At 56.0% G+C, this 14,473-nt stretch overlaps 3 protein-coding genes across 5 annotated transcripts in view; 1 reads left to right on the top strand and 2 right to left on the bottom strand.

Moving 5' to 3' along the window:
• Positions 1-8,060, top strand: part of LOC1280400 (sodium-dependent transporter bedraggled) — a 30,271-nt gene extending 22,211 nt beyond the window's left edge. For both annotated transcript variants that reach the window (XM_061659963.1, XM_320247.5), the window contains exons 3-7: positions 2,569-3,322; positions 4,467-5,827; positions 5,905-6,408; positions 6,475-6,803; positions 6,862-8,060. In XM_061659963.1, coding sequence (XP_061515947.1) covers positions 2,569-3,322; positions 4,467-5,827; positions 5,905-6,408; positions 6,475-6,803; positions 6,862-7,743 — 3,830 coding nt within the window. In that variant the 3' untranslated portion in view covers positions 7,744-8,060. The remainder of the gene's footprint in view (positions 1-2,568; positions 3,323-4,466; positions 5,828-5,904; positions 6,409-6,474; positions 6,804-6,861) is intronic.
• Positions 330-2,357, bottom strand: LOC1280399 (cytochrome P450 9e2). The gene is made up of 2 exons (XM_320246.5): positions 1,966-2,357; positions 330-1,880 (listed from the first exon to the last, which is right to left on the bottom strand). The coding sequence occupies exons 1-2, from the start codon at positions 2,175-2,177 to the stop codon at positions 443-445; spliced, it is 1,650 nt and encodes a 549-aa protein (XP_320246.5). The 5' UTR covers positions 2,178-2,357; the 3' UTR covers positions 330-442.
• Positions 8,011-14,436, bottom strand: LOC1280401 (endoribonuclease Dcr-2). 2 transcript variants are annotated; one of them, XM_061659961.1, is made up of 7 exons: positions 14,080-14,436; positions 13,627-13,971; positions 12,879-13,539; positions 12,466-12,812; positions 12,147-12,401; positions 11,640-12,087; positions 8,011-11,538 (listed from the first exon to the last, which is right to left on the bottom strand). In XM_061659961.1, exons 1-7 carry the CDS (start codon positions 14,089-14,091, stop codon positions 8,516-8,518), a joined length of 5,091 nt encoding a protein of 1,696 aa, XP_061515945.1. In that variant the 5' UTR covers positions 14,092-14,436; the 3' UTR covers positions 8,011-8,515. The 2 variants fall into 2 exon arrangements, with proteins under 2 accessions (XP_061515945.1, XP_061515946.1); XM_061659962.1 differs by having other exon boundaries at positions 13,627-13,962.
• Positions 14,437-14,473: the final 37 nt, after the last annotated feature.

The raw sequence follows: 14,473 nt of genomic DNA, 5'->3' as shown, positions 1-14,473 counted from the left end.
GGAGGTAATGGGAGCAGCAGTGTATTTTTGGGGTGGTTTTCGATGTGGTGATGTGGTTGATACACACTGACTCAGCATATTTTGCTTCTTTTTTTTTGAGGGAAGGTTGTAGTGGTTGACGGATTGTGTTTCAACGAGCATAATCTAATAACTGCAAGAGAGATAGAGAGAGCTGGGGAGATGGGACGTGGAAGTGCCAAAAAACGTTCTCTGGTTACAAACGTATTCTTCCATCATTCCTCCTACACTAGAGATCAAATTTGGAGGGTCAAACAGTATAAAAACTTCTTCTTTTTTCGGACTAGCTCTATTAAGAGAAGCAACGGATCTGAACGGGTCTTAATTGGACGATTATATTTTGCACTGTGCCTCGTGTATTACAAATGACTAAAGCTAGAGATATTAAAATACATACAACAACCGGTCGCACATCCAACTCAACTCAACTGCTTCTCGACTGGAACTCCAACCAGATGCCCTGCTCGGTGGCGAACTGGGTGGACGATTTTTTCAACTTGAGCGGGATTTGCGTTTTAGCGCAGGGTACGAGGCGGAAATTGAGCAGCAGATAGTAGAGCGCTGCCTTTGCCTCCATCAGTGCGAACCGGGAACCAATGCAATTGCGTGGTCCAGCACCGAACGGTAGGTACGTACCCGGTTGGATGTTGTTCCGATTGGCCGCACTGAACCGTTCGGGATCGAAACGCTCCGGCTCGGGGAAGTACTTCGGGTCGAAATGGATGCCCACGACCGGTATGAAGACCAGCGTTCCCTTCTCGATGGTAAACCGTGTCCCCTGCCCATCGTCGTACTGATAGTTCCGGACGCACTCGCGATTCAGCACCGTTGCGATGGGCCACCGTCGGAGCGTTTCCGACACGACCATATCCAGGTACGGCAGCGATTGCAGCTGTTCGTACGTGAGCGTTTTCCCCTCCTCCAGCGACTGTTCCGCATCGCGCACCTCCTCGTACAGTCGGGCCTGAATGTCCTCATTCACCGCTAGCTCGTACAGCGCAAACGATATCGTCCAGGAGATGGTTTCGAACCCGGCGAAGAAGAAAATGAAGGCCTGCGCTATCAGCTCCGTGTCCGTCCAGACGCGATCGTGCGCACGCCGCCCCACGTGCGACTCCTCGACGGTCGCAAACCCTTCCCCGGTTTCACTGTCCGTTCTTGGTTCCTCTGCCTGCTGGTGCTTCAAACTGCCCTTCTTCGCCTGCATCAACAGCTCGATCATGTCCGGTCGGAAGATGCCCTTCTCCTGGCGCGTCCGCATCGTCTCCAGTATGGTGTTGCGGAAGAATTGATCCTCCTCCGGCGTGAGGAAATCGATGTTGAGCCGCGTCATCAGCTTGGGCGCGAACGTGTAGCCGATCATCTTCAGCACCTTCACCAGCGACTCCTGGTTCGTGACCGACCGTGCCATGCTGATGAACACGTTGGTCGGATCGCGGAACGAGTCCACCTTGATGCCGAACGCGGCCGTACCGATCACATCGTTCGCGAACCGCGTCATGACATCCTTCATCTCCAGCTGATAGCCGGTGCCACCGGCCGCCCGGGCCTTCTTATCTTCCTCCCGGAAGTGTTCCACCATCGATTTGCCACAGTCAGCGATCAGGGCGAACATGAGCCGCATCTTGCTGCCGGTAAATGCCGGGCTGAGGGTGGCCCTCATATCGCGCCACTTTTGTCCCCGCAGCGATACGAGCGAGTTGCCGAGCAGCAGATGGTTGCTGTTGTTATCCTCCGTCTGCTCCATGCCCGTGGTCATGTGGTCCACGAAGTAGTCAAAGTCCTTTACCGTGATCTGCTTCACCAGCTCGGGATCGCGCACGATGTACACCGGTTGGCGCATGTTAAACGTGCCATGAATTCTGCAAACATTGGGGAACAGAGTGCGTGAAAAAGATGATGAAACGTCCGCACACATGTGATGATGGTGACCGACCACTCACTTACCTTGCATTCGGGAACGCGTCGTACAGATTTTTGAAGTGCTCGAACAGTGTCACTTTTTTCATCAGAATTGGTCCCGCATTGCCGAACGGGAAGGACGGTTTCATGAACGGGATGGGTTTGTCGGCGAAATAAAAGTAGTTCTTCGTAACGTACCGGTAAACTGCCACACACAGGCCAACCAGTAGGGCCAGCGTTACTACGCTGATCTCCATAGTGATGCGAACGGTGATGACTCACGCACACACATATACTGCCAGTAGCGTTTCTCAATGACTGCTCCGTCGGCTCGTTCGCTGCGTACTGAATGAATGCCGAACAGCGCGGCCTGTACCGTTTTTATTCAATCCGCGTCGCCTGGGCGCGTTCACTCACACTAACCCGGCAGCGTCACTTGAACAAAAGATTAAAGACAGCGTTCCCGGCTGAAAGGGGGGAAGTGAAACGGGAATGGCTATACCATTTTGGATGCCCACTACAATCAGCTACGCTGCTGTACTGTGGAAGATATGGGAACTGTGGTTGTGTTCGTTACATTTCGCGCTGGTTGTTTTCTAACGTTTTTTTTTTTAATTTATTTTCTTCTTTTGTTTGTTTCTCCCACAGAGCACGAAGCAGCATCGACCGGCAATTCGCTACCCCGGCACGGTCCATCATGGGACGAAAGCGCTGCACCTCATCACCATCGCAGCTGGCATCGGAATTCGATGCGCAAGAAGCACCTGATCGAACTGCCCGAACAGGACACCGTGGCCGCGGCCCCGTCCACCACAGCCAGCCAGGAATCGCTGCTCGAGGCTAACGAACTCAGCTCGATTAGCACGCTGCCGGTGGACGAAGTACCTGCCACACTTGACCCGATTGGTGCGTCCCTAGTGGTTGCGCTACCTCCCTCGCCGGTGCCGTTTGTAGAGCGAACCGAACGGGAGCAGATCGTAGCTTCGGCACCACCTGCCTCCCTGTCCTCCTCTCCCCAACCACCACAACTGCTCGAAACCGATCTGGACGGGATGCTGGTGCAGGAGCGGCCAAGACAAGCCGGTCGCCGGGCACAGTCACAGCCCCGCATCGGTTCGATTACGGTCGTGCGGGATGCGGCCACGAACGAGCTCATCATACGCACCAACAGTGTGCCGGGACAGCCACCGACGGCACCACCGGCCGAGGAGCTGCTGACCCAATTGCACCATGAAATTCATCACCCGCAGCAGAATCGTCAGCACCATCACGGTCGATACGTGGCCGAGTCGGAGGAGGGCAGCTCGATGGGCAGCTCGCGCAATCCGAGTCCGGTGTCGCTGCTATCTACGACAACTACCTGTAGCTCGATAGCATCGGCCGCTGATAACGCGAACGACAGGTACTGCCCGTATACTTCAACCACACAACATTGCCATTCCAAAAAAGGCAATGGTCGGCAATGAATCATTTCGCTCGAATTTGGCTATCTATATTTCCTCAATGGACTGAAGGAAAAGGGTATGAAAAAAGGGGGAGCGAGCTGGGGGAAGTGGCAAACAAAAATCTGTTTGCTCTCACTCAGGATGACTTTGCACAAAGTCCACCATGTGTTGTTGTTGGTAGGAGGTGTGTGAATTCGGCAGATTCCGAAAGAGCATATTGAGAATTAGCATATGCGTCACTCTCGATGTGGGTCAATACAAGCTTGCGAAATAGTTCATACAATTTCCAAAAATAATTCCAACAAAACCAAATCCGGAAATCTGATTTATGAAGCTTTATTCTTACATGTATTAATGAATCTACAACTAGACATTTTGGCCTCTGCATTGCACTTCATTAGATCAGTTTGAATCAATTTTGAAATAGTCCATATCAGAATCGGTTTTGCTGTGATTCTTGTCTTGTTTCACTGTTAATTAAGTGTGAATTTGGGACTATCGGCCTTATTTCGTCCGAAGATCACATGTACTCGTGAGATCTATAATGTAAATGTTGGTGCTCCCGAGAATCCCAAGATATTCTTAAATATTCAGAAATTCACGAATTCTTCTCGAAAGATTCTTGAAGCACAATACTAGTCCTTACCCTTTAGCCATAGGTACGGAGGATTCATTTTATTCCCCGCACTGTAGAGCCGTGGTGTGCGATGTCCGTTGCCGTGGCAACCACTTTCAACAAACTTCCTACAACGGCAGCACAGCCACAACTGGGAGTTTTGCTGCTGCACCTGGGGAGGAGCATATTGATATTTTCCCAGCCATGCAATGCACGTAGGCCGTGACGACGTGGCATAGAGTGCACGGCACACGTTTTCTAGGTAGTCGGGCAGCAGACTTGACCTAGTCCTTGACATTGGTGTTGGGTCGCTGGAGGAGTACCAGAGCAGCAGCCGAAACGAAGAAGTTGCCAAGATGTTTTACAACAGTGGTGCAAAAGATGCCGTATTCTCGCTCTCCTTTTCCGATGTGTAACCCAGCAGATAGATATGATGGTGCTATTATTGAACCCACTAACTTATCTCTTTTTCTTGTTCTTCATAGGACTCGCCGAACGTTGGAACAACCGATCGATGGATCAACTGAAGCTGGGTCTGTTCCATTCTCACGCGGTGTTGATGTGCGAGATGAAAATGCCTCTATCGGCAGCAGTGCGCAGCCAAGCCGCTCCTCATCCAACGGCCGAAGACAGCGCAACTCCTCGGAAGTGCAACGGCGCAGCGCCTCCACCACGACTCAGGCCGCCGAACCGGCCACTGCCTCAACCGCACCGACTGCCGGCGGCGGCAACAACAACGAAAACGACGAGTCCGACACGGAAGCAAGCCCACAGCGGAGCAGCAGCAGGCGCAGTGACGGCCGACCGAAGGCACGCTGGCCACACGCCATCTCGCGCTCGTTAGCCACCACCTTCTGTACCCTCGGGCTGTTTAACATCTCACGCTTTGCCGTGTTTAGCGTCCACTTCGGTGCCAATTTTGTGGTGCAGTTTCTACTCTTCTCGCTCCTGTTCGGCATCCCGATGCTGTGGCTGCAAATGGTGCTAGGTGCGCGCATTCGGGGCGGCCCTGTTACGATGTGGCGCATCAGCCCGATCTGCAAGGGCATCGGGATAGCGCTGCTGCTTGCCCAGACCCTCATTGCGCTGTACTCGGCCATTTCGCTTGCCTGGGTGCTGGTGTACTTTCGGGATGCGTTCATCATGCGCAACGAGAAGTACCGCTGGCAGGAACCGTTCGAGGCGTACCACAGTGGACGGGACAATCAATCCTACCGGCTGCCGGATACGGTGGCGGACTACTTCAACGGCGTCGTACTGCAGCGCTACTATCTCGCCCATCAGGCAGTGTCCAGCTCCCTGCCGACCGGATACGGTGGGCGCATTCTACCACCCGTCTCACAGTCGACTTCTCGTGCCAGCGGCATCGGAGCGATACGCTTTCAGCTCGCGTTCAATCTGGCCATCATCTGGACGTTCGTGTTTGTGGCACTGTGCCGCGGCATTCGCTCACTGGGGAAGATCACCATCGGCGTGTTTGTTGGCGCGTTTGCGGCACTTACCGCCGTTTGCGCCAAGTTCCTCACGTTCATCGACTACGACAGCGTGCAGAACATCTTCCCGGCAACGGATTGGCAGGACTTCTTTCTGAACTCGCGCAGCTGGACCAGCGCGGCGCAGGAAACGTTCCTAACGTGGGGCCTGCTCGGGGTGTCGATCTACGCACTGAACTGTCGCAGCAATCGGAAGGGAAGCTGCAATGTGCGGACCCGCCGGGAGCTGCGGCGTGATGCGTTTCTGGTCGCGTTCATTACGCTCACCGTGCTGATACTAGCCGCCGTCCTTGGCAGTGCTTGTGTGCAGATTCTCAACAGTCGCGGATACTACTACTTGCCAGGTTCTTATGGTAAAGTATAAGTTTTTCTGTTTATGTCTCTCTTAAACTTCAATCTAATGATGTTTTTTTTGTCTCTCGGTCTCCAGAAAACCTAGGCACAAACGTGTTCCTGCGGCCGGCTAATCAACCACTACCGCCACAACACGCGACCATGCCCAATCGGTGGCTGCTTCGATACTCGACCGTGGTAGGCGAAAGCTTCAAGCGATCGTACGCCGATCCGAGTCGTGAGTCAGGCTACCAGGCACTGCGGCTTGTGACTGAGCTGCTGCCCGCTGCACTTGCCGCCGCCACACCGGAACACATTGCCCCGATCTGGGGCATGATCGGGTATCTAGCGCTCGTACTGTTCGGGCTGGGACAGCTGTGCGTGATGTGGAAGCCGATCGCCGGTGCTATCGGTGACGCACCGTCCTCCATCCTGCTGAGCTGCGTCACGGGCCTACTGCTCGGGATGCCCCTGGCAACGGAAGGTGGCATCCATATTGTGCACTATCTCGACACGATCCTCGGTGCTGCCTGGTGGCTACTGCTGCTCTGGATCGGACACATTCTGGCACTGTTTCTCGTGCGCGGTCGTCCTTTCACAAGTGAGTCGTCCCCTCCTTACAAGCCTCTTCCGAGCAAACTAACATCTCTCCTCCCTCGCCCAACAGGTGACATTCTAGTCAACGATCTGCAGATGCTGCAATCGTTTTCGGCCTTCGTGGCGTTCGCGTGGAACTTCCTCATCCCGATCGGGCTCATCTTTCTGTGCATCCTGCAGTACCGGCTGTCGAACAGTGCGGCCCTCTTCAACTGGTCCTCCGCATCGACGGTGGCGGCCGCCGCATCGACATCGGCCACGGGCGCCAGCAACTACTGGCCGCTGTGGGCTCGCCAGGTCGGTGGGTTCGTGCAGGTCAGCTTTCTTCTTCTGGTGCCGGTCGTCATGGTGATCCAAATCTATCGCTACCTTTGCCGCGGTCCGCCCGACATATTGGACGTAAGTTTGAGCGGGAATGGGTGGTGAAAATCAGCCTAAACCCCATTTTCTTTTGCAGCGTGTGGATTTACTGCTGCGACCAGCGATATATGGCGACACCGGCAACTCGCTCCGTATGATGCAGACGCGCCGGGCGGCTGTATCGTCGCCGCTGCAACGCACGCGCAACGGTGGCGCTGCTGGCGGCCGGGACAGCTCCGAACCGACCATCACCATCTCGATGGATTCCCGCTCGGTGCGGGATGCGGATGACGCTCCGCCGAAGTACACGCCGCCACCCTCCTACACCACAGCGACCGGGGCGCGCATTGCCAAGCTGCTGCGCAACAGCATACGCCGCAGTGTGCGCCGTCTGATGGGCGAAACGAGCGGCAGTGCACCGTCCGTACGGCAACGTACCGCCCTACCGCAAACGGCCCCCGACAGTCTCGGGGCAAACCCGTCCACGGGCGATGAACTGCCGCCGCCCGACTACTGTTCCGCTTTGCAGCAATTCGGTGGTCCGTGCGCCATGCCAATGGCTGGACTCGAGCTAGCGAACCACCATCCGTCGGCGGTGGCTCCGCGCATCCTCTACAACTCGGCCACGCTGGGCAGTGGCCGCCGGTACCGTTCGCTCAATGCAGCGGGCGAACCGACCGCAGCACTGCCAACATCATCACACCCGCCAAGCTTTACCGCGTCCGACGTGCGGCAGGTTCTACGCCCAGGCACGACCACCACCGTTGCACCAACGTCTGCGAACGGCGGCGCAGGCTTCACGCAAACACTGCGCAACACGCTGCTGCGCCGTGGTCACTCGATGGAGAATCTGGTGCTGGCGGCGGCCCCGCTTGGCGACTCGAGCATCATCACACTGCACGGGGAGGACGATGACGACGAGCACCACGGATACGGCGGTGGCAATAACGGATCGACGGGACGGGATTCGGTGATATAGAAGCAGAAAGAACTCATCGAGGGAGGAGGGGGCTCAAAATAGTAATCACAAACTAACGTGTAGGCACCTGTTTAAGAGGCGAGATTATAGATTACTTAGCATCTTGTAGATGGTAGTTATAGTGAGCTCAACGATAACGATTTCGGAACGATAATTTCCATATTCCGCACTGCTGCTGCTGCTAGCTGCAATCATTGATTCTAGGAGTATCGGCTTTGCTCTAGGGTACAACCACTTCGTTTGTACACGACACGACGCTGTGAGGAGTTTTTTCTCTTTAATAAAAACAAATCGTTTATTTATTGGTTCCATTTAAATGTAAGCTTTGACAGGGCTTGTTCTATGTTTATAACAATAATGGAAGAAATTAGAGAAGCATTTGCTCGTTGCACTGCGGGTAATCCGTCGACAGCAAAAAGAGACAACTAACGCAAATCCTAAAGCTACTAGGATACTAATACGATTACTTAACGCTTACAGCATGTGACATTACATCCCACACAAAGGCATACAATCGAAACTGGACATTCCAGGACATCCTGAGATGCTACAGGACATTAGGACGCGACACAAAGCATACATATTAAAACCAGCCGCGCTAAGGTAACTTAGCTTAACATGCTGCACCCTCAATCCAAATACTAGTAACAGCTTCCCTTCCCAACTCAGTCAACATAAGGCAATAACGTTGGGAGGTTGCTTTCCTGCAATCCTCCTCAAATGTCTTTCACTCTCTCTCCCTCTCTCTATCTCTCTCTCTCTCTCTCCCTTACTACATAATCTTGCTGAGAGCAATCTTGGCGGCGGCACGCTTAGCGTCGTCCTTGTTTTTGCCGAACCCGTACACCGTCTGGCGCTGGGAGCGGTGCGTGTACGACAGCTTCACATACACCACCTCCTCCTCCACGAACGGGGCACTAAAGTGGGGGCTCGCCTCCGGATGCTCGTACAGCTGGCGCACCACCTGGATCGGGGTTTTGCGCGTAAAGTCCGCAATCTCGTCGCGCAACAGCCGGAAGCACACCTCCCAGGTGGCGACCAGATCGTTCCCACTGTCGAGATAGATCGCCCCGATCAGCGCCTCCAGCACGTCGCCCAGCACCTTCGGCACGTCCACGTACTCCGCCATCGGTGTGTCGGACTCCTCGGTCAGCAGGCGCACCCAGTTGCTGCCCTGGTTCCGGTGGCACCGGTGCACCGCCACAAACTTCCCGATCGCATCCGTCAGCATGGGCGACTGGGAGAGGATGTGCCGGTGCAGCTCGTTGCGCACGAGCACGCACGCCAGATTGACGTTGTTCACCAGCGCCGAGCGCAGATCGGTCAGCTGGCCGGGCGACATCGACGGGTTGCGCTCGTAGATGTACATCGACACGAGAAAGTCCAGCACGGCATCGCCGAGAAACTCGAGCTGCTGGTAGGAGCCGGTCAGGCTGTTGGACGTGTACGACGTGTGCGTGAACGCTTGCAGCAGGTAGGTGCGGTTGCGGAACCGGTACCCGAGCGTCGCCTCGATCCGCTCCGGATTGCACAGCAGCTGGTCGACCTTGTGCCGCACCGGGAAGTAGTCACCGATCGGGAAGGTGGTCGTGCGCAGCAGCATCGGCACGTCCGCACCCTTCGGGATGATGCCCAGGTGGGAGAGGAAGCGGAACGACCGCTCGTACCCGACCGTCTTGACGCACACGCCGAGCAGGGCTTCGGTCACGTCCGCCACCACCTTGTCCCGGATCTGCACCTGCTGCAGCACGGTGTGCAGGGTCGACTGGGACGGTGCGGGCGCCTGCTCGATCAGCGGCAGGAACTTGTCCACCGTGGCCTGCGCTACCACGCCCGACTGTATCTCCTCCTCGGTGAGCTTCAGGTTGTAGAGCAGCGCGGGCGACTCGTTCGCGTCGACCATCGCCCGCCGAACGGCGCCCGGTACGGTGGACAGCGGTGGCACCCAGTCGTTCTTCGGGTCGAACGGATGCGCCTTAATCTTGCCCGGCAGCCCGTACCCCATCGCACAATACAGCAGGTTGCGGTTGCTCACCATCCGGCCCTTGCACGTGGTCAGGTAGCCCTCGTGCCAGCTGGTGTGCCGGAACAGAATGTACACCGAGACGGCAAACTTGAGGAACGCATCGCCGAGCACCTCGAACCGCTCGAGATTGAACACGTCGGCGGACGATTTGGTGGTGAGCGCTTGCAGCAGGTCCGACTGCTGCAGTGCCACGTTCGCCGTGTTGTCCATCGTCAGCCGGAGCATCGCAATCTGCGCGACCGGCCCGTGGCCGTCCTCGAGCGCGGGCAAAGCTTTCACGGGCGATGCCTCCGCCTCGTTCTTATTCATGTTCAGGTTCGCCAGCATACGGTCGATGTTGGTCTCCGTCACCGATCGGTTCACGTCGGTCACGATCGTTACCGCCTGCTGCTCGTACTTTTTCACGAAGCTCGCGTAGTAGTCTATGTCGATCTTGCTCACCGTGTCCCAGTTGCGCTCCAAATCCTTCGGCTGCTCGTTTTCCTCCCACGGGTACTGGACCCGATCGGCCAGCGAGATCGAATCGCTGTGGATTTGGTTCAGCACCTGCAGCAGCTGCTTTCCGCTGGGCTGCTTTGGATCCACCGCCGTACGGCATGCCACCTGCATAGAGCGTGCGCCCTCCTCATCGCTATCCTTTTCCTCCTCATCCTCATCCTCGTCCTCCTCGTCGTCGTCGTCGTCCTCCCCGCCGTACAGTGCAGTCGACTTTTGGTGCTCGATCGAGAGCACCCGGTCGATGATAACGTCCTCGACCCGCTCGCAATGCTCGCTGCCTACCTGCGCGTTCCGGGCCAAATCCACCCGTATGCCCTCCGCCAGCAGCAGATAGTGCACGCGGTGCAGCGCGCTCGGTAGCAGCGTCGCCTTCAGCCAGTAGTCCGCCGGAAACTCGAAGTTGTGCACCAGCTCCGGTATCAGTATCTCCTGGAACTCCCAGTAGCGCGAGCGGGTCGATGCCCCACCGTCCGCTTCGGCGCCCGGGTGCAGCCGGTTCAGGCTGGTCGTAATGCCCTTCACCTCGATCAGGAACTGGTCCTCGTGCCGCACCACCACCTGGTGGTGTTCCTGCGCAAAGTACTGCTCGTACGAGTCGTACTTGGCGTTCGGGAAGGGGCTGGTCGGGCGCAGATCGTCCCGCACGCGCACCACCACGTAGTTCTGATCCGGATCGTTCTTGTACCACGGGTGGACGACGCGCAGCAGATACTGCTCCGTCTCGAACCGCAGGTGCTGCCGGGCGCGGGTGCTCGTTTCCGCCGCCGGCCGCAGGTACGGGAACTTACCCATCAGCTCCCAGTCGATGGACTGCGAGCGCAGCATCGGCACGATCAGAAAGCCGTTCTCCTCCGGCAGCGCGTCCAGCACGGTGAACGGTTTCCACACCTTGAGCAGATCGCGGAACAGCAGCAGATGGAAGCGCTTCAGCCGCTGCAGCTCGCCCGAGTCGGGCGCCAGCGTAATGCACACCGGTTCCGGCACAATCTCGACGCCGATCGCACCGAGCGTCACGAACAGCTTCATGCGCGCCAGCCGCGGGAGCCGTTTGCGCGTCAGGATGCCGAAATTGTTCGCGCTGCTGTACAGCTCCTGAAAGATGCGCACGTTTTCCAGATGCGTGTTGGCGTCAAAGTGGGCGCGCATGCGAACGATGTACACGTAGCACTGCTCGCCGTCCGCTTGCGGGGTGCAGCCGACCGTTTCCTCCGGATAGACGATCTTGTGCCCACGCACGTACTTCATCGTTCCTGCCTGCTTGGGATTCGGTTCTATGTTTTTTTTTTTTTTTTTTTTTTTTTTTTTGCAAAAAGTAGTGAAAATTGGGTCAATGCAAGGCTTTGGCCATGAGCACCATCCACCCCCGACTTACCATCCGACATCTTGCGCCAAAGCTTGAAGTACTGTTCGCTCAGCTCTTCCACCTTATCCTTGGTCGCGATCGGCAACAGATACATGTTCAGCTCGCCCACCTCAAACAGCCGCTTGCACGCGTTGAATGCAGCCGACTGCTTGGCCAGCTTCAGGTTCTTCATCGTCTGCCCGTGGATCACTTCGCGGACCGTCGACTGCAGCGGCAGCTTCACCGTCACGATGATCTCCGTCGGCGAACGGTCAATGCGCTCCCAGGTGACGTTGCTGCCGGTGAACAGATCGCGCGGCATGCTCATGCAGTACCGGTTCAGCAGCTGGATCGCCGACAGTGCGTCCAGCTTCGCCTTGAACGGTGTGTAGAACGGAGGTATCAGATCGTCCAGCAGCTCCTTCCGCACATCATTCTCCAGCGGCTCGGGCCGGTTGATTGTCTTACCGACCAGTTCCTGCGTGAACGGTGTAACATGTGCGATCAAAGTAGGCGAGTGGAATCGTCTCGACTTACCTCCTTTAACCGGTTTTCAATGTCGCGGTACAGCTTCATGCGCTTTGCAAACTGCTGCAAATCGACGGCCGGGGTCATCATCAGATAGGTGCTGGTTTTCATCCGCGCCCGGCCCTTTGACTGCATGAACGAGGCGTACGATAACGGTGCATCATACATGATGACCATGTTGCACATCTGCAGATCGATGCCCTCCTCCAGCACGTTCGTCGCGCACAGCACGTTGATCTTGCGCTTGCGGAAGTTCTCGATGACCTATGCGACCGCGAAAAAGTGTATTAGAACTATGACAGCACACTAACCCACCACTCATACTTACCCGACGGTCCTCCCTGACTACGAGTATGGCATCGATCGACTCCTCCAGCGCTGCGTTCGCGCCGACAATAAAGTCTGGCTTTACGATGGGTTCGACCAGCTCGTCTTCGTTGTCCCGTTTCGATAGACAGTGAAAGTAAATGCGGATCAGATGATAGAGCACCTTGGCGGTGAAGCGCCGCTTCACAAACACCAGCGCCTGTTTGTTCTTGTCCTCCGCGGTGCGATAGGAATCTTCCAGGTATTTCAGCAGCTTGCGGGCCTGGTCCGACGAGAAGCTAAGTATCTGGTGCGTCCCTCGCAGCCCGCTCATGGCCTCGACCAGCTCGTGCCGGATCGATTCGCAGACTGCATTGAAATGAGGAACAAAACCACTTAACCCTCTACTCTTACCACCAGCCAGTCATTACTTACAGGAAATGGCCGAACGGTACACCTGGCGCGCCTTGTCGCAGGGCGACTGCCGCTTGCTCACTTCCAGCTGCACAATCACCGCCAGTATGGCGAGCGAACCCGCGTACATGCCGTGCTCCTCGAGCTGGTGCTTAAACTCGGTCAGCGCCCGCTTCACCTCCTTCAGCGGCTTGCAAAACGACTTCTGCAGCGTCCGGGTCGACTGTGTCGAGTACTCGGGGAGATACACCTGCAGCAGCCATTCGACGAACGCGTCGATCCGCGGCCACATTTCTTTAACCAGCGGCATCAGATGGACCGCCGGCTTGCTGTACGTAACGAGCACCTCGTTCGGGTTGGTGGAAAAGCTGGCCACCGTTGCGTAATCGTCGTAGTTGGCCACCGTGGCAATGGTGGAGCTGAACGTGTTTTCCAACCGTTCCAGCTCATCCGGCACCTGGGAGGCCATCTTCAGCTCCTTGAACAGCAGCGTGCCGGACAGGCCCAGGACGCGCGGCCGCTCGCTCGCCGGCGCCGCCACTATTTCCTTCATGATCGCGTGCATCGGATGCTGCCCGACCGCCCGGTGACATTCGTCGAACACGATCAGATTGATGTTGGCCGGCGACATGTAGCCGTGGCGCAACACGTCCAGCAAGATTTGGGCCGTGCAGATAATTACCTATGGGGGAGGGGGATTTTGGAAAAAAAACGTATGAAACGCTTTCGCTTAGTAATCCACAGGGTTTTCCGCTGCTTTCCAACGTACCTGGCCTTCGCTAAACTCCTCATGCCAGCGGTCGCTCTTCCACGCGTCCACGTTCACCTCGCTCGTGTACAGCCGCACGTTGAAGGGCATGTGCCTGGCGAAGAACTGGGCCTGCTGCTTCGCCAGCGCCACCGTGTTGGCGAGAAAGAAGGTGCGCTTGCCCCCCTCGTGGACCGTGTTCCGCAGCTGGTGGCTGATCTCCTTCATCACCATCAGCGCGATGTACGTTTTGCCGGAGCCGGTCGGCAGGAAGATGATCGTGTTTTTGGCCAGACATATCTCCTTCATCTGCACCTGATAGTTCCGGGGTGCGAAATCCTCCATCGGTTCTTTGTTCTGTTGTTGCTGCCAGCCAGAGAGAAGAAGAGAAGGTTTCACGGTTTAGATTAACAGCACCACACTTCACTAACCACGCCAAAATGCTTATCGCGCAAGGTTTTACTTTGTACTTACTTCTGGCAACATTGTAAGCGGGGTGTGGAGAACAGTTGCATCAGCTATTTATCACTCATCGAATGCGTTCCGCTTGATTCCGCCGGCCTGCTCTGCTCTAAACCTAAACAAACGCAACTCAACAGCTCTGTGACGTCATCAGTTCGGTGTCAGCATCAAAACTTTCATTCGAATGTACAATTTGCCGGGAGGATATAAGTTAAGCAAACGCTTTTTCTTCAAACAATTACTTCTCACACGTAGTACAGCGCTCTTTAAGTAAAGTACACGTAATATTAATGCAAGAACTAGAACACGGACACGGACATGGAACGGCACATCCAAATACAAACGAACAACTGTCAAGCTAAAGAGCAAAATTGTTTCAGGGCCGATTGGCTCGAGGAAAATCGGG

The sequence above is a fragment of the Anopheles gambiae genome, chromosome 3, assembly GCF_943734735.2.
Source record: "Anopheles gambiae chromosome 3, idAnoGambNW_F1_1, whole genome shotgun sequence".
Classification (NCBI taxonomy): Eukaryota; Metazoa; Arthropoda; class Insecta; order Diptera; family Culicidae; genus Anopheles; species Anopheles gambiae.
Note: the sequence above shows the minus strand (reverse complement) of the source record. Positions and strands in the feature narration are given on the sequence as shown.